The sequence below is a fragment of the Trachurus trachurus genome, assembly GCF_905171665.1.
Source record: "Trachurus trachurus genome assembly, chromosome: 9".
Taxonomy (NCBI): domain Eukaryota; kingdom Metazoa; phylum Chordata; class Actinopteri; order Carangiformes; family Carangidae; genus Trachurus; species Trachurus trachurus.
In genome coordinates, this window is record NC_139895.1 from 29,427,458 (window position 1) to 29,454,616 (window position 27,159).

The 27,159-nt window shown below is 44.5% G+C and overlaps 3 protein-coding genes across 5 annotated transcripts; all 3 read right to left on the reverse strand.

The window, feature by feature from the left end:
• On the reverse strand, nucleotides 1-21,842 carry pxnb (paxillin b). Of its 2 annotated transcripts, XM_083979245.1 has the most exons (11): nucleotides 21,676-21,842; nucleotides 11,099-11,307; nucleotides 9,136-9,221; nucleotides 8,900-9,039; nucleotides 8,640-8,823; nucleotides 7,555-7,669; nucleotides 3,521-3,682; nucleotides 2,880-3,053; nucleotides 2,715-2,796; nucleotides 2,457-2,605; nucleotides 1-2,342 (listed from the first exon to the last, which is right to left on the reverse strand). In XM_083979245.1, the coding sequence occupies exons 1-11, from the start codon at nucleotides 21,686-21,688 to the stop codon at nucleotides 2,076-2,078; spliced, it is 1,581 nt and encodes a 526-aa protein (XP_083835371.1). In that variant the 5' UTR covers nucleotides 21,689-21,842; the 3' UTR covers nucleotides 1-2,075. The 2 variants fall into 2 exon arrangements, with proteins under 2 accessions (XP_083835371.1, XP_083835370.1); XM_083979244.1 differs by lacking the exons at nucleotides 1-2,342; nucleotides 2,457-2,605; nucleotides 2,715-2,796; nucleotides 2,880-3,053; nucleotides 3,521-3,682 and adding exons at nucleotides 4,080-4,634; nucleotides 6,176-7,420.
• A 951-nt stretch (nucleotides 21,843-22,793) lies between these two features.
• Nucleotides 22,794-25,394, reverse strand: LOC310991173 (cytoplasmic tRNA 2-thiolation protein 1). 2 transcript variants are annotated; one of them, XM_083978786.1, is made up of 3 exons: nucleotides 25,252-25,394; nucleotides 23,772-24,272; nucleotides 22,794-23,668 (listed from the first exon to the last, which is right to left on the reverse strand). In XM_083978786.1, exons 2-3 carry the CDS (start codon nucleotides 24,265-24,267, stop codon nucleotides 23,133-23,135), a joined length of 1,032 nt encoding a protein of 343 aa, XP_083834912.1. In that variant the 5' UTR covers nucleotides 24,268-24,272; nucleotides 25,252-25,394; the 3' UTR covers nucleotides 22,794-23,132. The 2 variants fall into 2 exon arrangements, with proteins under 2 accessions (XP_083834912.1, XP_083834911.1); XM_083978785.1 differs by having other exon boundaries at nucleotides 23,772-24,275.
• Nucleotides 25,395-25,845: 451 nt separating this feature from the next.
• Nucleotides 25,846-27,128, reverse strand: crybb2 (crystallin, beta B2; the record flags this gene model as incomplete). The annotated part of the gene is made up of 5 exons (XM_083978200.1): nucleotides 27,051-27,128; nucleotides 26,738-26,856; nucleotides 26,368-26,500; nucleotides 26,129-26,271; nucleotides 25,846-26,014 (listed from the first exon to the last, which is right to left on the reverse strand). The coding sequence occupies exons 1-5, from the start codon at nucleotides 27,111-27,113 to the stop codon at nucleotides 25,846-25,848; spliced, it is 627 nt and encodes a 208-aa protein (XP_083834326.1). The 5' UTR covers nucleotides 27,114-27,128.
• Nucleotides 27,129-27,159: the final 31 nt, after the last annotated feature.

Sequence of the window (27,159 nt, forward strand, 5' to 3'; positions counted from 1 at the left end):
TTTGCGTAATTAGACTACAGGTGAGGAACCTCACGATTCATAACTATTGACATTCAAAGTGAAAAGAAAAGAAAAAGTGAACAAAAAAAAAAATCAAAAAAGGTATGGCTTTGGTTAAATAACACTCTACTAAATTGATTCAAAAAGACAACTGTTAGATGATCTCTTAAATAGAGTGAGAAAAGATTTAAGGCTCTAGAAATCCCTGAACAAGACAAAAGGCCCGATATATCTGCTGCACGTCATGATTCAACCATGTACAGACCCAACCCGGTGGTCATACAGTAGATGCTACTCAGATGCTGAGGGAAGAGTCATCTTAGTCCTACCATTCACTCTGACAGACCACCAGGCTCTCGTTTCAACAGCCTATCATTTTCAGTGGACTCACAGACCAATAACATGAATAACTGTGGACTATTGACCTGTTCTCAGTATATTGCTGAATTTGCCAGTGTTATTAGACAAGGTACTGATAAAATGGCACAGACGGACCGTTGTGGAAGAAAGATGATGAAATACAATGTTGTTATTCCACAGTTGCATAGTTACTGGAGTATCACAGGCACATTTAGACATTTGCTTGCATTATGTACTACTTCTTTCAAAACAGTGAACATTCATCAGCTTCTCAATACAGTAATGACACCAAAAATATCAAAGAATCTTTGCTTTGCCTTCTCACCAGCCCTCGCCCTCTTCCAATGAGTGGTTATTTAAACATCAAGCTTATGACGTAGCTGCGTTGGATATTTACAAAAACACTTCTCAAGATGCACTCAGAAACAGTAATGGTAGTACAAGAGATGCACAGTATTATCCCAATATATTTGTGAGGCTCCACTTCGCTGTATGACACAACTGCAACAAACCGTTTTCAGATAGTTTTTCTCTTTTCTACAGTGAAAAAATAAGGAATGATTTGGCAGCACAAAAACGTGAGGTTAATTCAAACATTGAAAATGAGAGTAAATACTGCAGCTTGTGGTTGATGGACAGTGAACTTCTTCAGTGGTAATCATTGTTAAATCTTCACCCATGCATTATGGTTTGCCTTTGGCTAAAAAAAACAGGTGTGATTGAGATTCTGATGTGAGAAACTGTAAAAAAAAAAAAAAAAAAAAAAAAACGGACTGATTCTCGCTTCTTGATTCATTTATAATGGAAACTCAACTTTGTAACACTCTAGCATCAACTCTTAAATCTTCACATAAGAGTGTTTTCTTAGGTTGAATGAGTGACACTACAATCAACTTCACACATAAAAAATAATCGATTATGTTGACTCGCCCGTTTTTTTGTTTGTTTTTTATCCATTCGCACTTTTGAGTCACAGAAAAAGTATCTAAAAGCTCTTTACTCTCCTCAGTTGTAAAAACAGCTCACATTGTGATGCTAAAAACAACAGGTCGCTCGTTACCTGCTAGTTTTTAGATTTTTACATTTCTTTTTCAATGTTTCTAAAATGACACACTCAACCAGTGAGCAACAATGTCAAACACACGAGTATTTCACGGATTTCTACAGTGATCAGTGAGATTTCACCACCTTCTATAAAGAAAAATAAAGTAACAAGACTTGAAGATCAATGATGTGAGAGTTACAAAAAAGAATGACATCTCTGACTGTGGGAAAAGTCCAACACATCTAAGGACATTGGGTGAAAAATGCTGCCTTCTGCACATCAGTGTTGATGTGAAAAACACTCCTAATGTCACATTTACATGTTCTGAAAAGCTCAATGTCCTTTCAATTCTGAGCACGTCTGCATCACTCTGAGGCCTATAGACCAACTCAAAACCCAGAAAAGCTTCAAAAAATAAATGGCTGCGGGTCTAAAAAAAAAGTTTTTTCCTCATTTCTGATGGTCACGTTAAAATATTTTACTCTGGCAGAGACTGTATGGGGATTCAGCCTCATGCACATACCTGATCCATACACACTTCCAATGTCATCAATAGAAAACAGACAACTTTCTCTGATACAAACACAACCCATTCTCACCATAGCTGTGCTAAAGATGTTTTAGACTCTTATCTAAGCCCTGACACATGTGGTACTGTTAAACGCTCTCCCTAACTGAACAGCTTGATAAAACAGCCATGGCAGTAGGGTTTGTCGTTTTGTTCTTTAAAGGTGCCTTTGTTGAGCTGTTTCAGGCAGAAGGCGCAGACAAAGTGCTCCGGGTGGAACTTCTTGGACATGGCTGTGATACAGCGGCCTGTGATTGGCTTCTGACAGCCGGAGCAGAGGGAGCCGCGGCGCTCGTGGTAGTGCACTTCACAGTAGGGCTGGCCATCGTGCTCGAAGAAACTTCCATTCACAAATGGGGTGAAGCACTCCTGTAGACACAGAACGAATGGATTACTCTCTGACACTTCTTATTACAGAACAGCGCTGAGTCAAGTCATACAAGCTATAGTGTTGGATTAAATAAAAACAGCGGTTTTACACACCCTGCACACAAAGCACTCAGGATGCCAGAGGGAGTTCAGTGCTGAGATGTAATTCTCCAGAATGGCTCTGGCACAGCCTCCACATTTAGGTGCGAACATATCAAAGTAATCCTTCCTGCAATAGGCTTTCCCATCCTTCTCATGAAAACCTTCAGAAACAGAGAACACCATTTATACAATCCGTAATGTAAACAAATGATAAACCAAGTGTGATGGCTATGAGGTGCACAATTCACAAAAGTCATAGCGATTCAGTACCCTCTGGTCCGAAGAAGGATCCACATTGAGCACAGAAGAAGTGTTCGGGATGCCATGTCCTGTCCAGCGCCGTCACAACTTTCTAAAGACACATGACAACATTCATTGGTGGCGGACTGAACTCCGACAGAGACGATCGTGCGTGTGCAAACAGCGGCGACTTACATCCAGTATGGGCCCGTTGCAGTAGTAGCAGCGTGGGGAGAACAGGTTATGGTAATCTGTCTCACAGTAGGGCTGTCCGTCACGCTCAAAGAAGTTCCTGGAGCCGATCTCCTCTTGACAGTGTGTGCACACAAAATGTTCAGGGTGCCATGTGCGGCCCATGGCAGTCACCACCTAAACAAACACCATATTGGACTGAGCTTTTAACACATAACGAGTAATCAAAGAAGTTACTGTTTCCCCTGTTATAATGTCGTTACCGTTACTGACAATAAAATGCACCATTCCTTGCCGTTATTGACTGTCACAAAATAATACACCTGTTAAAGTGTATGTTATACTGTATAGCTTACACCTTTTTTTCCAGTCCATCAACTACCGTAATGGAAAAAAGCTGTTTATTGGAACTAACCAACTCACTCCAGATAAACAGGAGGTTAGTGGGGCCAGTCCAAGTAATATGACATATTTGAGCATTTTATAAAAATAAGTAACGCAATAGTTACTTTTCCTGGTAATTAGTTACTTTTATAATGTAGTTATTCAGTTACTTTTTGGGGAAAGTAACACGTAACTATAACTAATTACTTTTTGAAAGTAACGTGCCTAACAGTGTTTATATTTGAGAGCGATCATCTCACCTGTCCTACGATGGGCTTACAGCAGGCGCCACACACTCCTTTAGCTACTGTCTGCACTCCCAGCTTGTTGAGGTCAGACTGCAGGCTACCAAGCATGTTGTCCAGCTTGTTGACCTGTGTTGGGGGCCCACCGGGAACACCACCCTTACCTTGGGCCATGATCTGCAACGGTCAAATGATAAAACCAGTTACATGCTGAAGGTGGGAAAGACAGGGAAAGCTAGGTTTGAGTTGACTGAGATAAACATAAGGGATGGTGTGTGGGTTCATGCCTGCATGGGAGGGAAGACTGGGTCATACTCTGTCTGGCAGCCTACCGACACCAGCACTTTGGGTGCAACCGGGGCTACTGGCTCCACTGGGGGAGGCTGTGTTGGGATTATCACGACAGGAGGGGGGGGCTCTGGTCTAGGGGCAGGAGGCTCCTGAGGGGGGGGAGGCAGCGGTGGTGGTGGCGGATGTGAAGCTTTTAGAATCTGCTGAGGCGGGGCGCGGACCGGTTCGTAGCTGCGTGGAGGTTGTGGAGGGAGGGAGGGAGGTGGAGGGGGGGAGGGGGGTGGTGGAGGAGGAGGAGGAGGAGGTGGTGGCGGCGGGGGCATAGGAATGAGGGGATGCTGTACAAACAGTGGCCGCTTAGGTTCCTCGGTGTGAGGGCGAGGGGCGGGGGGGGAGAGAGGAGGGAACAGCTTCCTCACGGGGACGGGCGACTCTGGGGGAATGATGATCTGAGGAAGAGGAGAGAAGAAGAGAAGGAAGCAGAACAGCAGAAGGTGCAGGAAACAGAAGGTGAAGTCAGTGAGGAGGAAAAGATTTGGGGCAAACTGCCGAGCGCTCTAAAGCCAACCTTGTCGACCTCGCTGCCGGCCCCGTCCGGACGGAACCGCTGCGGTTTGGACGTGACTACCACCCCGTCCGTCAGCCACTCGTCAGACTGTTTGCGCTGCCGGCGCTCCGAGCGGCCGATCCCGAGCTTCCCCTGCAGCTCCTCTATGAGCCGGTCCTGAGACGTGTTCTTGTTCACAATGATGGGTCCCATCTTCCTGCGCAGGAGACCGTCTCTGTACATCGGGTGCACGTTGGGCGTCTCCTTGGTGCGTCTAATCACTGACTTTATCTGAGGTGGAATGACGAGCACCTTATCACATGTCCACAGCAGAGCAGCGGCGGTCAAGCAGCTGAAGGTTAGAGCCCAGCTCTGCAGTCACACGGGTTAGGATCCTCAGATCGGTGACAGTGGTCAGTGGGCTCAAGAGTCACACTCCATGCACATCCTGCATGCACAATGTCAGATGCTTGCAAACCTCTGACCCAGGAAGCCCCCACTCCTCTCCCCACCCCGCAGCCCCTCAGCAATCACTCCATCTTCACAACAGAGGTCAGAGGTCACATTCAGATCCTACACACAAAACTGCTGCAGCAGCTGGGAGCTGAGTAGTGCTACAGGAAATCAGTGAGTTACTTATAAGTGCAACATCAACAAAACAAAACTAAAAGTCTTATTAGGCAGAGCCACTCCTCTTTACATTAGTGTCTATTCCACAAGCTTCTATCTGACTGGATGTTTTCTCAAGGAGGGTTTCTTTCATCTGTGACTTTAAACTAGACAGGAGCCTAGAAAGATTTTAAATTAATTAACTTATCATGTACTCAATGCAAAGTCAAATTAATACAATACAGTAAAAATACTCCTCACACGCCTATTATGTTTTATGTAAACAAGTCTACTTCCCAAATATATTCAACCTGGCATAATATAAAACCCAGAAAAGTTTCAGATTATAATAATGAGGAGCTGAGAGGAGGTGTATTTAAAAAACTAATTAAAGGGACAACGAGGAGTTTTGGAAAAGCGAAGCGTTTTCACACTACATTTATGAGCCTCCGCGCCGTGAAATTCTTTGACCGGCGCAAGACAGACTCATGTTTTCATTCATCAAGTATTAAAGTCAGAGGTTCGAAGACGATCACATACCGTCGTAGTTTCGACCATAAACGGTGATTCGGCGGCGTTATTCTCATGACTCGCCACAAAACCGAAAGTAAAGAAACGCTGGTCAGTTCGACCAGCATTTCCGGCACCACTAATAATAACAAAATAACGATAGAGACAAAGCGATATATTTATCGAAAACGGGCCCATTAACAAGTGTGGGTAGCGTAGATTCATCCACATTAACGTGAGACTTTTTTATAACCAAATAGAAACTCCTCATTGTCCCTTTAATGGACTATTTGTTTCAACTCTAAAACCTGAAATCTGACAACCAAGATCTAAGAGATGTGTGATGTAAATAGCCCACATTGTCTTTTTTTTTGTAAAAAATGACATGATAGTTGGCATTAGTGGCCATGTGGTAAAGAAACCTTCCCTCTTGTTCCCAGTCACTTAACAACTCTGCCCTGTCCATAAAAACACTGCTAAATCCAATCTGGCTGCTAAAATTGTTCTTGTGAGTAACCTACTGAATAAATATTTGATATCGTGTTTTCAGGTTTTCCAAACAAGCCCATGAAAGAAACCCTCTGAGCAGAGGCTGGTGAAGCAAAACACCGGAACTGAATTGAAGCATCAGTCCCACAAGCAAGAACAAAAACCAGAGCTACGTGTAAAGAAAACAAGGCCGGTGTGTGCCGAGCAGGAGAGGAGGTGCATACATGTCCGGATGCAGACAGTCTGTCTATATTGGGAGTCTGGAGCATGGGCAGATCCAGGGCCACGTCAGGGGTCCCGGGGCATGAGGACGGGGTCATGGACTCATCCATCCAGCTGGCCTCTGTCAGTGGGGTCATGCTGCCGTCTGTGTACGGCCTCTCGGTGTAAGGTGTCATGGTGCCGTCCAGTCCGTCGTGGAAGGACACGGACAGCTCCTCGTCGGCCCAGTCCAGGTCTCCGTTTCCGTCGGTGCCTCCGTCCACCGACTCGTCCGTGATGGTGTTGGTGCTGCTGGCGAACGTGTCGGGATGCAGGCTGTTTCTGTCCATGGGCAGGATGAGCTCCTCCTCGTGCACCTCCTGCATCCCTCTTCCCAGGCAATGCGCATCCATCTTCAGCTGGGGCTCGTCCGCATGCGCTGCCGACTGGTTCTGTGAAAAACCCATCTCTAGCAGCTTATCCAGCGCCTCATCCAGCGAAGGCTCCGCCACGGAGAAAGGGCTGGCTCTCTGGGATGTGGCTGCCACCTCCAATGGGTGTCTACCCGGGACGGTGAAGGCCAGTGAAGAGACTGGAGATGGTGTTTTAGGGAAGGCGTGTGCAGAAGGTGGAGATACGGAGAGAGAAACAGGAAGGGGTGAGGGAGTCTTTGGCATGGAGAGAGGAGGGGTGAGGTTTTTTGAAGGAGATGGAGAGGAGAAATTCAAATCAAGGTCATGAAAAGAACCAGGAGCACAAGATAATTTACCGAGAGTACTAGAGGGTGAGAGTCGTTCTACGGAGGGACTGGAGCACTTGGAGGACTTGTGGTCCAGGACAGTGTTAACTGAAGTGAGTGAGGGGGTGGTGGTGCTGTTGGAGGGACTTGGGCTATTTCTCATTAGGTTGGAGCTAGACGAGGCAGACTGAGCCAGGACTAGCAGAGACTTGGTTTGGGATGACAGCATGGAGGCAGAGACGTCTATGACAGAGTCCAGATCTAGATCACTGGCTGCAGAGAGCGAGGATAAAGGACTGTGGGGAGTGAGGCGGTTGGGATGAGGCACCGACATGTTACCGTCTCCTCCTTCCTCATCTATGTGCAGCTCTAGACCGGCAGGCAGAGAGAAGAGGGGAGAGGCAGAGGCAGACGGGTGGGACAGACTAAGAAAAGGAGAAGCCACTGGGGTGACGGAGGAAGAGACTGGAGGATGAGGAGAGGTGGAAGACGCTCCTGCTGGGTCCAGCAGAGAGCCCAGAGAACTGGGCTGGAGAACAGAGAAATGAGAGAGTAAGCAGAGGGAGAGCAGAGGAAATTACAGGCAAATGACAGATCTCCTATCCTAGCCTGATGCTGTTGATTAATTAAGCTCTGCCGACATTTACTGCTTCTGCTCTTTACCTTGAAGTCAGACAGAGAGGCCATCAGCTCATCCAACTCTCTCGTGGCACAGGAGGCTGAAATTCTGGCCTGCTGCTGAGAGGGGCTGTCCAAATCACCGTGGCAAGCAGGGGGGCTGGAAAATTATAATATGGATTAGTCATTTTTTGAAAATGCTGAAACCTTACAAACAGCAGAACTCAAAACATCTATTGTTACCATGAGATTCACTCAGATGATGAGACATAGCCAATCAAAACAGACCCAAGAACTATCTGTTTATGGTCACATGGTCTTGTTAAACCTAGTGCTGACAGCTCAGAGTGAAGCTATCATAAGAAATTAACACTGGAAAGTTTTGGGTGCATCCAACAACTTCTGTAACTTTCCCCGCAAATGGCCACATGAATACACATCAGTGTAGGTAGTGACTGAATCTCTCTTCAAAGAGATAGTTCAACATTTCGGCAAATTGGCCCATTGCCATAATCCCTATAGTCATAGCAGTAGGTTGTCGGTGCAAGCTATTTTTAGAACGGCAGAGCAGAGCCGTGAGCTGCTCAGAGCTACGCTACGGAGGCTCATGGGATTTCTTGGTTTCCCTCATCAAACTCATCAAATACACAATCCAACAACTCCAAAACGCTCTGGTGGACAAGTTGTGACCTGCACATTCACCACGCTATGAGATAATAACGGAACATTACCAGACAGAGTTGTTTTAGAGGTAAATACAGAGACTGCTTGATGAAAAACTGTCCCTGAAGGCAACGCGCATCAACAGTTTAACATCAATTTACTTCTAAAACAACTCTGTCTGGTAACATTCTGTTATTATCTCATAGCGTGATGAATGTGCAGGTCACAACTTGTCCACCAGAGCGTTTTGGAGTTGTTGGATTGTGTATTTGATGAGTTTAATGAGAGAACCCAAGAAATCCCATTAGCCTCCATAGCGTAGCTCTGAGCAGCTCACGGCTCTGCTCTGCCATTCTAGAAATAGCTTGCACCAACAATTAAAGGTAACGAACCTACTGCTATAACTATAGCAAAGGCCGATTTGCCAAAATGCTGAACTATCTCTTTAATAATATAACAGTTTGTACCTGGGTGAGGGCACTGAGCCCTCCAGCTCGTCCAGCAGACTCTCCACAGTGGGTCGGGTTTCATCCAACCTGGTTCCGTTCCTCTTGGGTTTCTCCTGAGGTGGAGGGCTTACCATGATGTCGGGGGCACCGCCGTTCTCATAGTGGGTGATGCTGCATGAAGGTAAGGGTGGAGCTGCCTCCTCTGCGGACACATTAACAGTACAACTTATTCTGCTCACCACAAACACAACTGACAAAGGTGAAGGCTTTGCATCTACCTGTGGTGGGGAATGAGGGGGAGCTCTGTTGCACTGCGTTAAGTTCCAGCAGGAGCCTGTCCAGCTCTGACAGGTTACTGCCCAGGGCAGAGGTCATGGCTGCTGTCGACGAGTCCGAGGACTTCTGTTTGTTTGGGAAACTGACGGGCAGACGTACAGAGAAAAGCGTGAATCACAGATAGCGATGAGCTTAATCTCTTACATGCAGGATTTCAGGTGTGTGGCAGGACAGCTACCTGTAGACGTGGTCCTCCTCAACGTGAGACAACGGAGAGCTGCTACTGTCCCTGGACCAGGAGCTCTTCTGCACCGAACCTAATGACTGCAGAGGACACACATCAGTCAGTCGGACTGAACATTTCATGTTGGTTTACTTGGCACCTTATGGGGGGCTCAAACCTAATTTTACATCTTTCATTAACTTACAACACAGGTGCATCTCAATACATTACAATATCATGGAAAAGTTCATTTATTTCAGTAGTTTAATTAAAATAGTGAAACTCATATATTATATAAATTCATTACACACAGACTGAAATATTTCATGTCTTAATTGTAAAGATTATGGCTTACATTTAATGAAAACCCAAAATTCAGTATCTCAATTTTTTTTTAAAAATATTGTTAAATACTATTTTACACTCTAGTCAGCTAATTAACTTCAAACACCTGCAAAGGTTTCCCGAGCTTTTACCATCATGTGGAAAACTGCTGACCTCCATGATATTCTCATTTATTGAGATACACCTGTATAACTTGATATGTTTCATTATTTCACTCTCTCTTACTTTTTTTTTCATTTCATTTATTTGTTTATTTGTAACGGGACTCTGCATCTTCATGAACATACAATATGTAAATATGCCAGATTTAGCTCTAAAGCTAATTTCCATCTGCAGTTCACAGTAAAACAACATTAGACAAGAACAAGAACATAGCACAACATTGTACAAATACCATACATCACAATATATACAATATACCACACAGCAGCTTCAGAAGGAGCAAGGAGTAGTACAAAATTAAAATGCATTTAATCGACATGTGTCGTATAGTGCTGTTAAAGGGATAGTTCACCCAAAATTCAAATTTCACTCATTATCTACTCACCCTCATGTCGACTAAGAGCTGGGAGAAGTTTCAGAGTCCTCCGTGCCTTCTCTGAGTTACGGGGGGGTCCGTGTAGCAGTATTTGTCATATATAATGGTTGTCAATGGATACCAACTTTCTTCGTCCAAAAAGACACACCAAAAAACATCCAAATACCTCCATACTGCTCGTCTGTAATGTCCCTCTTGTATTGAAGCCCCGACATGAGAAATTGTTCCGCCGGTCAGTGCAAATCAGGAAGAGCAGTGAACTGAGACACTGGGAGCTTCCGCTACAAACAAGCTTAAAATATAGACTTATTTAATTTTTTTTTAGAACAATTTCTCATGTTGGGGCTTCAATACAAGAGGGACATTACAGACGAGCAGTATGGAGGTATTTGGATGTTTTTTTGGTGTGTCTTTTTGGACGAAGAAAGTTGGTATCCATTCACAACCATTATATAGACAAATACTGCTGCGAAGACCCCCCCGTAACTCAGAGAAGGAACGGAGGAGGAAAATTCTCACAGCTCTTAGTCAACATGAGGGTGAGTAGATAATGAGTGATATTTGAATTTTGGGTGAACTATCCCTTTAAGTGCTGATAAGACTTGGTCAACAGTCTGCAAATCAGTTTGTTTTCATAAACAAATGAAACATCAGTTATAGAGTTTTGTACATGATCACTCTACAGCAGCAACGACCCCCAAACTGATGGAGGGATGGAGCAGGGACCCTGCCCCATTGTAGAAAATTGTGTTTTACATTAAACTGGGCCCAGTGCCATAAACGTACCTTGTTACTGTGCATTCAATACTAAGCTATTCAAGTAATACACAGGATCATATATTCATGCTTTTATTTTAAACATGTGCAAGGTACAGTGAATAGGGGGCCGTGCCACTGCCATTTATAAACAGACCTTGTCAACTGAAACCAATGCCAATATCAACAGTGTCTGTCAATTGCAGATTCAAATTGAATTTTAATTTCAAACACCAATGTGAAAACAAAAAAAGATTTAGAAAATTGTCTAATCAACGAAAAATTGCGTGACCCCCCTGCAGTACTCCTGCGAATCCCCTAGGGGTCAACATGAATTACCTGCTGAGACGAGTGGTGGGAGTCTGACTGATGGAGCAGGGAGCCGTTCAGAGCCTCGGCCGAGGGGGGGGGGGGCACCGGAGGAGGAGCCGACACATCCTGGTAGGACTGTGCTCCAGTAGGGATGGAGTAGGGAGTCTCTTCAGGCAAGAACACCGGTCGCTTGGAGATGTGGGATGTGGTTGATTCCAGGTCTGCCAGCAACGCGTCTGAAAAGATATGATGTTTGTATTAGATTGGGGGGGGAGAGGGGGCAATGGTGGAGAATATGACCCAGTTTCTCATTCCGATGTGTCACCAAAAAAAGATTTCTCCTCAGCATGCATCATCCTGCATTAAGGTTAGGCCCAGTCACCATCACAGTGACTGGAAAAGTACATCACAGAGCACAACTCGCATTCCTAACCCCTTCATAAACCCCCCCCCCCCCCCCCAAAAAAAAATCCCCCAACATACTTGTTCCATCAGTCCACACTATAAATACAAGCCTGCTGACAATGACATCTACCTGTCGATGAGCTCCATCTGTCATTACGGTGTGTTACATCTCTTGTGAGTAATGCGTATATGTTTGTGAGCGGCCTCTGCTTTATGAGAACCAGTGTGAACTTAACAAGCCAGACTGATAGGAACAAAGCAGCAGACAGTGTGTCTGAACGCTGTCCAGGTCTGAGGGGGCGCAGCGTCGCCCCGCTGAGTGTTGGGAGGAACGCAGGAACAAAATAGACTCTTACATCACGCCATCCATCCATCCTCAGCCTGTCCAGAATAGACCGCAATCACTGGCTGCACACTCTTTACACTACACAGGCTGGGACGGTGACAGCGCGTCTCAAGGAAACACTGCACATTTAAGCTTGAAACTGCCCCAAAAAATGCAAAATTGTCTAAATATTAACGATGAAGAAATATATCAAAAAGGCTTCTGCCACCTCTAAAATATAGTCTATACCATGAAAATAAGAAAAATGTTCCTATAAATGTGGAATTTGCTCTCTCACACTGCAGTTATGTCTACGAATAAAATCAGTATATGAATGTAATGAAATGTCACAGTTTAAACATCGTTCTTAAATAATTCTTCTTCACGAAAATATTCAATACTCTACATTACACTACTGTACATTCATTCAAACTTTTCATCTGAGTAAATATTCATGTAAAGATCATACAGCTACAGACTCATGAGGCCACTATAATGATGAGTGAAAACGTCAAGACATTGACACAGTAGTAACAGCATTATTCACAGAATATGTGAATAAATCAGGCCTGGTACAGGGTTTAGAGGTGTCCACACTAAAAGATCAAACAACAACACCGTTATCATTTAACATTATAATAAGACAGTAAGAGGTTTCTGTACTCACATATGCTGTACCTGTAAAATCCAGCTGGGGTTACAGTATGTGTGTGTGTGTGTGTGTGCGCATGTGTGTGTGTGTGTGAAGAAGTCAGCAGACAAAGATGGTGTGAGCAACACGCTGCCGGCTACCGAGGAGAGAGGGGGAGTGGTCTAAGGTCTGACGTGGGTGACAGGCTCCTTTCAACAACACTATCCTTTCACTGCTGCTTCAACTAATAACAAACAGTGGGAGTCCAACTCATTAATGGCTCCTCGCCCACAAATTCCCATTTTCAGGAGAAGGATATGTAACTTTACTTCACACACGGCGGCTATTAAATAAAACTTAAAGGAGAAAACGTGTGGCAAAGGTCAAGTGAACTATAGGACAAATTTAAAACTGGAGTCTCACACATTTTAAATTCCACTATATTCAGTCATGTGTCTTCAGCGTAGTCCTCAGTCCAAAGGGAGACCCTAGCCCACATGCTAAATGTTTTAGCCATGAAGTTTGACATAAACCACTTGGGAGCAGAAGCCTATTTAAAGCAGTAAGCTCAGTAAGTAGCCCATGTCTGTGCAAATGTGCTGAAATATCATGACCAGCTCAAAATAATCTGCACCTGGTGCTGACATGCTAAACAAGGTCTCACTGAAGTTGACTTTGTTGCTCATAAAACAAAGACTCCATATAGAAAAATGCCACAAGTGGTTTTGGGACAAAGGTGACTCATTTAAAACACAGTCGGGGGTTTCAGGTTCAGATTCCCATTTCCCTTCGGAGCTCTTCTTAAAACCTGTCAAATGTTTTAAAGAATGGCCCGGGGCTTACTAATTATGGTAATGTATTCCTAGAAAGTTCTTAATGGCCTTGACAGAGCGGACAGTCGGACACCTTCCAAAACACTTGGAGACGGAGCCAAGTTGTTGAGGCTCCCTCTGGAATAGAGTCTCTGCACTCATTATACCCCCCACCTGCTGATACTACACATCTGTGAGTCAGGCCCAGATCTCCACAGGGGACACGCACCACGGCGAGATTCATTGTTTCAATCAGACTACAACAGATAATGCATGGGGCCTGAATTCATTAACAATGACTGTAGGTTTTTCCACTCAGGGTAGGGTTGTTTTTTTTAATCACTCCAGCAACTTTTGCAGAAAAACAGCTTAGTCCCAGGGAGAACTGGTCAAGTTCCTATTTTACTTTCAGCTCTACGTTCTCAGTGTCCTGTCGTACACATAAAGGCTTCGAACCAATTAATGAATAAAACTGCAACTAGTGTTAATGTTAACAAGGAGGCTTTCTGCTGTTCTTCTGCTTATGTGATAGTGAGACACGGGACTTATTGGGCTTTAGTGAACTGAAATCTGGGGATTTTTCACTTGTATTTCACTTGAAAGTGGAAGAGAAAATAAGAAGCACCGATATTACAGTGGTAGATGGACAAGTGAGGCTTTTTTTATTATTGTTTTTTCTCTTCTTTTCTCCCTCTCTCATGTCTGTCCCTTCTTCTTTGTGTGTATATATATGTATCTTGTTTGCTGCCTTCTTGGCCAGGCCTTGCTTGGAGAAGAGATTCTTTTTTTTATCTCAAGCAATCTGCCTGGGAATTCCATCAGGAAGATGTCTCTGACATCATTTGCTGTAGGTCATAAAAGGAGGAAGATGAAAGATGCTGTTGAAATGTTCTTACTTCCATTATTTCCCTGAGGAGGGCAGCATTGAATCTGGCATCAACAGGCTCCAGGCCTCTGCCAGCCTTACTCAAGTTTGGTCCAAGAAGAGTTAGAAGCATTAAGAATGCAAACATGCACTGTAAGCCAAGTAACAGGCTAATCTTTTCCATTCCAGACAGGGGGTAGAAGCCGCAATGGACAAAGTCCAACTCTCCTCTCTACCCTAGCATCCTGACTCAATAGTCCTTTGTGCAAGGTCTGGAGGAATAAAGTTGTCATCAGAAAGGACACGAATGGGACTAATAATCCAAAATGAATTAATCAAATCCCAGTCAAACAACATAGAATTGACTTTAACAGTAGCTAACTCTGTCACAGGATGCAACTGTGGTCACACTGTGGTAACTAATCTCCATTATGTTCAACAAACAACTCTGGAGTTATGTGGATACTGTACATTCTTGTGGCAGTGGGTACATGTAGAGTCCTGCCTTTGCACCCCCCCCCCCTCACTCCAGGCCCTGCCACGGTCCTGCAGAGTTTATCAGATGGGAGTGAAGGTGCATGGGGAATTCCTCACATTCCTCTGTCCGCTTCGGGAATCAAAATGATGCTTTGTAATAAAATCTACTCGAGCAGAACACACATTCCTCCAGCACCGCAGGACTCAAGGTAGAGAGCCGGTGAGGAATGTGCGCCGATACAACGCGCTATCTGTCGGTCCAGAAAATGAAAATAATGTGTTGACAATTACAGGATTCATTCCACTAACTACAGCATGCTTTGAATACCAGGATAAGGGAGATGTCAATGTTTTTACTGCACATTTCCCACAGAGCAGGGAGCGCACTGCAGGCAGCGTCTAATCTCTTCTATTAACATGTGGCCGGCGACGGGTCCACAGCTCACCTGTTTATAGCCAGGGAGCAAAAGAGCAGAACTGGCCACAGCCCACACCGAAACCCTACCCCATCAGGCCAGCCCCACATGATATTTATATCAAACAAGACAGGCAGGGGCTGTGGGGAGGGGGGGGGGGGGGACAGGCAGGGAAGGCTGGGTCCAAAACCAGGGACACAGAGACAGAGAATGAGAGAATACAGATCAGAAGATGCACCAACAGAGGGATATTCAAATAAATGTTGAGCTTTCCAGTTGACAGATGGCAACCTACAGTGTAACACACAGACCCGCACACACACAGGATGAATGAGTGTAATAGCATACTATCAGAAAGACAGAAGCATCTTGGGGTGATTACTTCAAAATAAACATACCTAAAAATATCCTGCCAAGCAGCCCCATATCCGAAAGATGACACCCCCCCTGAGAGAGCGCGGCACCAAAATAAAAGCACTTCCCCACAGACCACTAAATCAGATGACAGGGGAAAGTCTAAAGACTGATGTAACACCCAGTCACTGTGGACGCATTCAAAGCCATGCATGTGAGGGCTGTGTGTCACTGAGTGGCCTTTTGTGTCATATGAAGAGTGTTTGTGTAGGATGAGGAAGATCCACACAGAAAGGCTCTTGTATTGTACTAAAGACACTCAACCATCCGGCCACCATCCAGACATGTAGACAACCTATAGAAGAACAGGAGCGTGAAAAGCAGAGTCCTGATGGATTTAGTCGGTGGATTAAGTTTGTCTATACCACCCACTCTGGTTTATAACCAACCAGGCTTTAAATCCTTTTGTACTTGAAGAAAATGCTATTTTTTTCTTTACTCAAGGAATCTAAACATCTTTTGTTCATTTAGTGGAAGAAGCCAACCCTCCAACATGTTGAAAATTGTCTAAAAACATAGCCTTACATGAACTTGGCCTGAATGAAACACAATCTAGAGCCATGACAAATAAATTACTTTCAATATTGGTTAATCCAGAACAGTGGTTCTCAAATAAAGGCATGGGGAAACATAGAGGTCCTTGCAAAAAAGGGAATTCAATACCCAAGTAGCACAATAACAGACATTTCATCATGGCTTTAAATCTGCAATTATCTTATTAAATGAGGATCCATGGAGTAATTCATACCCATGTTTGAGAACCATCATCTAGAAAATATATTTATCAATTAAACAGTCCAAATTACAAAGATTTGATTTACAATGACATATGACAAAGATAACTGATATGTCTTCTCAGTAAACAAACTGCACCCAAATGTTGTTTTCAGTTGCAGGGCGTCTTCTTTTTACACATTCACACATTTTACATTTACAGTTCCACATGACAGCGGAGCTCGGATATGTAGAAGGCAGAAGTGAGAGTTGCTGCCCTGCTTGAGGACATGAAACTCCCTGCTCTTTAAACACGTCCTTAGGTGTCCCGTGCATGAGTAATGTTGAAGACAGCCCAGCAGGGACTCAGATTCCTACTACATTACCCAGAAATGTCAGGAAAATAATCAGCACTGTTCTCCGAGGCCAAGTTACACGGCCCGAAAAACAAGGAAGGTGTGGAAACGGCATGGCAACAGGAAAAGAGTGACGAGCGCTGTAACTGAGGCGACAAAGCGGGACGGTGCGCTTACAAGTGAAAACGCAAGATCACTGTTTGAAGGCCTACAGCTGCCCCCCCCCCTTGCCTCCGACACTGCCTCTGCTCATTGTTTTTCTCCTCTGTTTCCTCAGGATGTGGGGCAGGGTCTGTTGCCTAAGCGATGAGGTCAGCCATGCAGCTTTCTCTTCCCCAGATCCAGAACAGGATGGGTGTGGAGCTGGGGAACAAGACTGATTTACAGTCATGAGCTTCCCTCTGAGCTAGCAGGCCGGCCCGCTGGTTAGGGCCGGTATGCACTAACCTTGCAGCTCTCATGGGGTGATGATAGCTAGTCTGGTAACACTAACTCTGTGCCGCCGACACACTAGGACACAGAAACCACTAAAGACCTTCTAAGATCTTTTGGTATGCTGTGCGACGCTGTAAACATTTAAGACCATGCTGCTTCTACAACGGCCAAGTCTTCCTCCTAGCCCGGAGAATACGGCCTTCCTCTACAAGGTGATTAACTGATATGGTTACAGTAAATCCAACAGGACCGCTGCGTGTTTACAAAAGGCATGTATGTGTAGCAGGTGCTGCTGTCGGAGCCCTCATAGCCACCGTCTGCAGATACACACACGGCCCAGCTGCGTGTTGAGCAGATCGTGTGGTGGCGAGGCCTGGTTGTGATAAAGCCTACCCGCTCTCTGCTGTGTTTGTTTGCGAAAAATAAAGCGTGTTTGTTACTTGGCAGGATGCTGAACTCTACTGTGCATAATTCTTTTGTTAATCTACTTCGACGTCTGTCTCACCGAGTCTCGTGAAAGTAAATAAGGATTAGGGCAGGTTTGTCTGCAGCTGTGTACACAATCATTCAACTTAGATACACAATGTCTGGCCATTACTAGCTGAATAACAGTAACAGAGACAGAACAATTATATGAGGGGTATCACCTCATAAGAGGTCAGTGAGTTCCTAAAGTTAGTTAGGTTCTGATCTAGAGATCGCCCAATATGTTTTTTTCAGGGGAGATACCAATACCGATAATTAGTAATCAAGGAAACCGATATTTAGAGCCAGTATTCATTTGCAGTATAAATTGTGTTTTGGTGTCAAAATTTAGAATAACACATCTAGTCTTAGACTGAATACAATATAGTGTTTTTTTCTATTGTGTACACTGTAAAAATCTTGATATAAAAAATACTTTAAAATTTTGTAGAGTAACACAAACTCCAACACAAATCTTGGTTCAGTGGGGTCTGTGGGCGGGACACTGTTACACAGCCAAGAGTGGTGACTTCAGGCAGAGAGACGTCTGCATCAGAGCCAAAGGAGTGCATTTAAAATAAAGTATTTTTTCGCTTATTGGTGAAAAAACACGGCCGATACAAATATCTTAAAAATGCTGAGTATCGGTCTATCCCTATTCTGGTTTGTTTAAATGCCGAAGTACTCGTGGAAATAAACTATGTTCGTACGTAATAAAAGTCACATATTCAAGGAACCAACCCTGAGGTCTAAAGTTTGATTAAAATGCAGGCACTCTTTCCTGAGAACTTCTGTTTTATATTGCAATTCGATATGGCTAAACAAATAGATACACAGGGAATCAAACTGTCACACACTGACCCTGAGGCTCGTGGGGAAGTTGCAGACTTTGCCAAGTCAATAACAGAGGGAATTTACAATCAAAAAGAGTATATCATGCTGAAGCCGTTCTATTCTCCCTTCAGTCATGTCCGTCCAGCATCACATACAGTTGCACTAATCCAGTTTCTTCAGTGTTAACCTGCAGACATGAAGCAGCGTCTCCACAGCCCAATGAGGTCAGTCTGCTTGAATCTCACACGATCCTGAGGAATTCACAGAGTCGAGTGGTGGCGTCTTACCCGCAAACATGAAACACAGAAGCAAAACGAGCCGGCAGACGGGACACTGTCACATATGGTTTCAGGGACACCGCTTGTGTGAGGACTTGTCCCCGGGGCAAGGCCTGGCTGCCACCTGGCCTGCACTGCACAAGACTGATTAGAGAAAACCTCTGGAAAAGTGTGAGTCAGAGGTGCAGACTGGAGCAGCGCTCCCACTCTGCTGAGGGAATCCCCTTCCTCCAGTGGTGACCAGCATGTGGGCAGATCAATACAGATGAAGAAGATGGGAAAAGTTGAGTGTGATCATGTTTCCAAACACCTGCATGTTGACCAGGGCCGTTGCCAGGAATTCTGGGCCCCCCGAAAGAATACTAAAGTGGGCCCCTACCCCTGACTTTTCCACTTTTTTTCTTAGACTACGTATATCATTTTTTATCGCGCCTACTTTGTTTTGATGCTAATGCAGCATTACTTTGAGTATTATTATAGAATTATAGAATAATTCAGTCATAGAAAGATTAGACTACTGGGGTTTTATGTGGGCCTTACTGGGTGCTTGGCCCCTAGAGTTATCATCACCTTTCTCCCCTGTACAACGGCCCTGATGTTGACCTGTCGGTGATCAGCGAGCCTCAGGACAGGGACCTGTGGAGTCTCGTTAGCTGGAGGTTTACAGTCAACTACGATCATCTAGTATTTACAAATATTTAACATGGTTTGTTTTTGCATATTTAGCGAGGGTGTGGGATCGGTTGAATACACAATGTGTTTTCACAGCTTCATAGCAGAGCAGCTGAGTCGCATTTAAAATGAATGGCTTTGCTCAAAGAGCTTCATAACAATCCCTACGTGTTGCCAATTACCAGAGGACTTGACTGAAACCTGCAGCCCTCCCTCTGGTGGTAGTGGTAGGTGAGTCACGACCCAGAGAGTAGTTGGCCTTGGACCCTGACACAGAGTGATGTTCAACATTCCTCCGCAGCCTCGCCCCCTTCTTCAGCCCGCTGTTTCTCGCTGCTTTAGTGAGACTGCAGGCTCGCTCTCAACCAACAATCAGCCCTTTCACTAGTCCATAGCAGCAAGAGCATCTAATGTGCCCTGGAGGTATTCTCACAGCAGGCCAAGCTCAAAATGTGGGCCATCATCTCTCCACTTAAACAATTCACAAGTCAACTTTCTACTTTGGGAGTTCAGGACAATAGGAGCATTCCTACAAATACCTGCCTAGCAAAACACGCCATTTATTCTGAATTAGCAAGGTAAATATAGCAAACTGACCAGCTGGTGAAAACTATAACAACAAAATTAGAAGTTCAGAGGTTCAGGGCCAGGGCAAAGGTCAAGGACCAATGAACTGAAGAGGTGGCTGGTTAAAGCTGCACAAAAAAAATAGATTGAGGTGACAGGCTGCATGAAGTTACACTGCCAGGATAAATGATTGATTGAACGCTGATGATGGAGACAGAGTTGATGAGAAACTGACAGGATTTGTTACTGTCATGATCAGTCAATTAAGAGAAACATTAAAGGGACATTGTGTAACTTCTCTATTCACGAAAATCCATTATTTCCAGTAATCCCCCCATCAACAAACTGAAGTGTTCCTTTCAGCTCTGAATTTGCTGTTCATATCATATCTACGTGGAGCGGGTAAGCTCGGTGCTGGCTGCCATGTCGTGTCGCCATGTTTTTACGTTCAGTGGCAGCGTGACGGTAGGAAACCACGGAAACTCAGCAGAGACACCGGAGCTGTCGGCTCAGGTCGAGGTGGCGTCTGTGAAAAGTCACCGCGGTAACGCAGTGAGGAGGAATGGAGCGTTACACTGATGCTGCATTCACCTGCAGTCGGGCAGACGGCCGTCGGTAACAAACCAGATGTCATTTTAGTCACAGAAGTCCAGAGAAAGCCGGTAAAACGTGGGTCAGGGAAACAATACCACATGGCCATGACAACATATTGTCACGTGTATTGTTTTGCCTAGACCACTTGTTTACATAGAGGCTTGTTTATGCCGTTATGTGCAGCGGCTGTCTGCCGTCTGCCCAATTTCAGGTGAATGCAGCATGAAAAATACGATTGAGTTGCTTGTGATAAACAACCGCAACGCTAGATGGGAGGAATTCCTACACAATGTTCCTTTAAGGTAACAATTTTGATTATGAACTATTATTTTTAATATGCAAAAATGTAAGACATAGTTAGGCTACTTAAGTGTGTGTGTTTTCTTTCTTTCAATCATCTATCAGTGAAAGTCAAATTTCTGACTGAAAGCCAATATAAACTCACTTGTTATTATTAATGCAAAATTAATTAAGCAGTAAGCCAACAACATGAGGGGTTTGAATCCCCAACAGCTCCAACCATTCAAGAAGCAGAAATCAACAGGATAAGAGCTCAAGGCCGTGAGCCCACCACCATCTATCAGCACCTTTGACACAGTCAGACAACATGTTGGCTTTGTTTTTTGTTTTTTTCATCTGAATTTGTGACTCCCACGTCGCTTTGTGATCAGCATTTTAGCACATTTCCATCCCTGTGATGAGAGGGTGAACAAAGTGTATTACATGTTAAGTAAAAGTAAAGTATCAGCACAGCAGGCTGCTCCATCATACTGGGGATCCATTATAAGGCAGCCAAGCCGGGGCTGAGCTCACATTGTGCAGCACTGAGCAGCACTGAGCAGTCTAAATGGGGAGGCCTGTTGACTCCACCACTTCAAAGCAGGAATGAGCAGCCTGGGGGCAAAAGTTGAGGAGGTAATGTTAAAATGTCACCATAATGTCTCCTCCCTCCTGGCTCTCTCATATTGATCAAAACAGGTTGGTTTAACGGAGCGGGACACCGTGTTGTTATCATTAACGTTACTACGGGGACTTTTAAAGGAGATGGTGGTTGAGGCTAACGATGTCCAGCCGCTACGTTACTCCGCTACTCACACATTAAATATAGAAAATAAAATAAAATAAAAAACAGAAAGTGGGTAAAAAGTGAAATGTGTCCCAGTCACTCATCCACAGTGCACCGTAACACCCTGCTAGAAACTCCCCAGCATTTCCACAGCTATGTGACCGCACTGAGCCACAAACTGTCTTTTCAACATGAGATCTCGTCGTCCACTCCTCCACCCTGCTGCTGTCCGCTGTGGGACAAACACACCGTCTCCTCAGAACCCCTCAGTAACTCACCTAAATCGTCCATGGCGGCTGCCCGGTCGTGGCCCGTGTCAGCTCGGTGTTTGCTGAGCCTCTCGACTGTTTACCAAGTCTGAATTTTCCTCCCAGAAACTTCTCCGCCGCTGCGCTGCTGCCCCAGTGGAAGTTGGTCAGGATAGCTGACTGTCGTGAACGCGCCGCGATATGTGCATGTGTACCTCACAGGAGCGCGCACTCTCACCGTGGGGTCAGTAATGATCGACATCTAGTGGCCAAGGACTGAAACTACACATGTACAGTCAGTGGCATGCAAAAGTTTGGGCACCCCTGGTCAAGATTTACCTTTATGCCTTTTGGAGATCATTTCATCTTCCACTTGCTTCACTTTTTCACATTAACAGACTTTTTTATCATGGGTGCCCAAACTTATGCATGTTACTGTATGTGAGGTTTGATAGACAACATGAACTCATGTTACATGTTCATATTAAACACATACCTCAGACCACTCTGTAGCTCTAAATATATACAATTACTGATTAGATGAGTGTTGAAGATAACTATGCAGCGAGTCACTCTGAATATACAGGCTCATGTGAAATACAGGAACATATATATAAAGGGACCTGATAAACAGGATGTGGTGTAGTATGGAGTAAACAGGATTTGAAAGTTTTGATTGGAAAGTGCTCGAGTGTATGTGACGTCCTGCTGTAGATCCCCGGTCATATTTTCAAGACGAGTTCGAGTTTGAGTTTGTCATAATGAAATCCGAACAGTAGAGAAGGACACAACACTAAAACTATGGGATAACACATTTATAAATTTAGAGTTCATGAAACACTTTGGAATGTGACCATGTAATAATCAGATCCTGTCCAGGGACTGACACAGTGGGACAAGAGGTAGCATAGATATAAAAAATAAAACTTGCTGTCAGTTGTGAGATTCCAATGAAACAAAAAAAAAACACACCAATTAAAAAATGTTGCAAGGTTCTTGTATCTGCACTTCCCATACCCCAGGAATACAATAGTAGGTGTGTGTAAATATACTATATTTAAAAAAAAGAAAATCCAAATGGTGCCAAATCATGAATCCCAATGTTTAATAAGCAGATAAAATCAGAAAAATACATGCTGAAACAATGCTTAATATCGTCATAACGTGTGTTATACAGATGGCCAATTACATTAAAAAAAAGACTGGACAGATGTTCCAGTCAGCTATTACTGAATTGTGCCATAAAGTAAACACATTTCTGTTTCTGTGTATGCGTCCACTCAAGTCGAGCAAGACACAACACTGGAGTATGAAGTGTTCTCAGTTTTACTAAAAATTACATGTTACTTCCAAATGAACAAAATAAATATCATGTTAATGATGAAAACAAAATTAGAGATTTGATTTCTTAATCTAGTTTTTTTTCCATATAAAAATGTCAGTGTCTATTTTCAGTCTTCTAGTAAATAAACAGGTGATAATAAGTGTCAAAACTCTACTGATCTCAGCTTCCTCTCCTCCTTCTCAGTAAGCGGCTGCTGGGAGAGGATTTTGTCATGCAGCTTGTGGTGTTTGCCTATCCCCAGCTTGGGTAGGCCTCGGTTCAGACCCTCCAGCAGCACACACGACTTGCACAGTGACTGGCTGGAAATGTAGCCGCAGCGGTTACAGGTCCCCTGCACCGGCATCTTCACGCCCTCTCGCACAGACAGGTTCTCGCCGGAGTGAATGATATCGATGATAGAGCTGGAGCGGACACTCTCCAGATCCTTTAGAAAGGTCCTAGCATAGCCACGGTAAGCATTGGGAGAGTAGATACACTCTGTGGAAAAGTAGTCCAACTTCTTAAAGTAAGCGTACAGAACAATCTCTTTCTCATAAGCGTATTTGAGGGGTTTGCAGCGTGGTACGACCCCTTCACCCTCACTGGCTGTGGAGATGGCGGTGCAGCGCCGCAGTCGAGCTATGTCCCCTCGCAAGACATTCATCAATACTGTTTCTGCCACATCATCAGCATTGTGACCTGTGGGGAAAAAACACATCCTAATTCATATTTCTTAGACAGTAAGACTGAGGCTGCTATCTGATGTCAAGGGTGGCATTTTAACAGTGATATTTGACGTTACCTGTGCATATCTTGTCCACTTTGAGCATGATGGCTCCTCTGTCTAGAGCCTGCCGTCTGAATACCCCACAGAAGGTGCAGTTGTTTTTCAGCCCCACCTGCTTCACTATAGCGTCCATAGTCCAGCCGTACAGCTCCTCGTACGACACAATCTTCAGTGGCAGCTCATACTGTTGCTGATTCCTCTTTACGGTCTCCAATGAGTCGTCCCTGTAGCCCGTGATTCCCTCATCCACCGAGAGAAGCATAAGTTCAAGGGCGTAGCTGTATCGCTCATTTAGGACCTTCATCACATGTGCAAGTACTGTAGAGTCCTTCCCTCCTGAGGCAGCAATTCCAACTATCTCCCCAGGTTTGAAGAGCTTTGCTGCCACAATCGTCTGGTGCACCTCCTCCTCGAAGGCCCAGAAGAAACACTCCTTGCACAGCGAGTGGCCTGTTTTGGGACGTTTCAGCACCGCTCGTTTGTCAGCACAGCTGCTGCACAGGACAGGCATCTTGACTGCTGAAGGAAGCGTTGAGTAGTGTTAAAAATGAAGTAATAGATAAATGTTCCAAAACATCTTCATGCCAAAGTCCTGTGAATAATATAACTTAACCAACCCACAGTAACGTGTCTTTTTGTTGCAGATGTTTAAGTACACCTAACACACTGCACTTTCTATACATGACTGGATCAATGTGTTGGAATCTCTAGTTATAATTCATAGAGGTACCGAATCCCATCCATTACCATGTTCCCACTTAATATAAGGGAGTTTTGTAATATTCAAACATGGCCGTGAGATCCCTACATGTGGACTGGTTGATTCTGTCTGTGCTTTGGTGAAGCTCTTATCAGTCATACATATTATTTCTCTACACAAGAGCTCACCACATAGAGTAGCTAATACACATCTGGCAATTTGTCCCAGTTCAATATCACATAGTGATTCTAGCTAGGTTACTGATATGATGCTGTATGGTTATGGTTAATTAGCACATTTAATTAACTGCAGCTGTTAGTTGATGGGCTGTGACACGAAGTGAGACAGTTATTTACAGGAGATAACTTATTTCAGCTAATTCACCTTTAACAACATAGAAGGAGCTAAGTATCAGTGGACTGGATCGTGTTTACGACATGCGGAATTTAATAGTTCAACAGAATGACTGATAAAATGCCTTTAATTATTGTTTTACACCAAATGTACCTCGAATAGGAAACGACGTGTTTTAAACTCCAGGTTTAAAGGTGAAGCTAAGTTAGACAGGAGCTCGTCTCTGTTCCCAGTGACAAAACTACTCGAGCCGAAGTTAAAGCTTCATATAACTGTCTGAAATGACTGAATACCAATGAACCACACGAGGAATCACACTTAAATTAAAGTCCAACAACAGAAAACTGTAAGTTAAACCACCAGACCGTCAACATTAAACGTGTTTCCAGCCGCTAGCTAACTTCAGCTAACAGTCAGATTTATGAGGTGATACTTTCATACCAAAGTTTCCGGTGAACCGACGACTGAACTGAGGATGGGAGGCAGAAATAAACCACGAAGAGTGCTAACAAAATAGAACTTTTATAACATAAAATCCCTCAGTTTTACAGGACTGGGCTCAGTAGCATGTTGCTTCATCGTGTGTCGTCAGCTCTTCCTCACCGGAAAACTCAGAGTTGAGCGCAGCTGCTGCGCCGCTGCAGCACAGCCTACTGGTCGGAGGTGGAAGTGCACATGAAACTGCTGCTTCTACTGATCATTTACATGGACTATTGAAAACAAACAAACAAACAATTAAATTAAATTAAATTAAATTAAATTAAACATTACTGCAATATATCTACGTCATACTGTGGTGTCCCTGTGAAGTAGCCTATTAGTAGGGAGAGGACAAATCAGAGGTGAATCACACAGGCAGGTCGAGTGTAAGCAATAAGGATTTATTATTAATTTGCTTCAACGACTGTCACTAACTGTAACAGCTGCAATAGACATCAAGATGCTTTGAGGTGTAAATAAAGGGGAAAGGGGGTTGCTGCTGGAGGGGAGCAAGGCGGTTGAGGTCAGGGTTCATGACAGGAAAAAGTCACAAGCTTAGTTGACGGGGTGAAAAGCGCCCCTCTGATGCCACTGCATGTCTCTGATGCGTCGAACCGACTGGATCTGAGGAATCTGGGCTCCGAACTCAGAGTTGTCCTTATACTCCCCCTTTTCAAACAGGTACTGATAGCCTCTGTAGCCTGGATACTGATAGCCCACCCAACTGGAGCACCAGGGGCACAGGGAGGAGAAAAAGACAAGACAGTTAGAGGTCAAAGGACAGTAAAAGTAAAAATAGAGCATCATGCAATATTTTCCTCCTGAAGGATGGACTCACGTGCCACTCTGAACCCGAACAGAGGAGACCTTCTCCTGGTAGCCGTGTGCGTGAAAGCTGGGGACATCGTCATCTATGATTTCTATCTTCTTCCCTGCAAAGCTGGGGTTTTCGTAAAGGACAATCTTGTGCTCCTGGCTGTCCTAAAGGGGGCATCAGAACAACCCAGTGGTTGATTTCAAGCCACAGATGGGATGACTTATTTTATTATTCAGAAATAACAGAAAGTCCCTTCTTACCACTTTAATCGGGCGGAATGCAGCAATGGTGTCACTGCGCCTGCTGTTGGTCCAGGAATCCCAGCGAGGATACTCCCCCTTCTCAAACACATACTGCTCCCCCTTACAGCTGGCCTGCTCATATCCCACCCATCTGAGAGGGACAGGAGAGACAGACAGAGGGCTGTGGTTGGTGCAGGGGCAAAACAGGAAAGAGAGCTACTATACGTGAACAACACATTAATTTGTTTTTCTCTCAGTCAAGAGTCGGCCCCTCTCTCTCTCTCTGTCTGTCTGTCTGTCTGTCTGTCTGTCTGTCTGTCTGTCTGTCTGTCTGTCTGGTTATAAAAATCATTTCCTTGTTTTCTGTCTGTCTCTGACCCACACTCACGGTCCACACAGCACCAGTATGGAGCCCACTTTCTCCACGCCTGCTTCCTGGAGGTTGTTGCAGGGGCCAGTCAGCTCATGGCAGCGTCCCTGGAAGTTTTCCTGCTCATAGATAACCAGCTGTGTTGGGAGAAACGAAGAGAATATATCTGTTAACCACGATGAGAGAGTATCATCGGCCTCAATATTTCCATCTGTTGCCAATCTGATGCATGGAAGATTCAAAGATCTAGATAGGGACAGTGCTTACACCAAGGATGAAGTTGTAATTGTGAAATAGCCAGTCTCTACTTGTCGGCTGCTTTTCCTCTCACCTTAAACGCACTGGTGCCTGGCTGCTGCTGCTTGGATGCAGGGTTCTGGTGGTCTGTGGCCATAGTGAACGGATCGGCAAGGATGAAACTGAAAAGAAGCACAGACTAG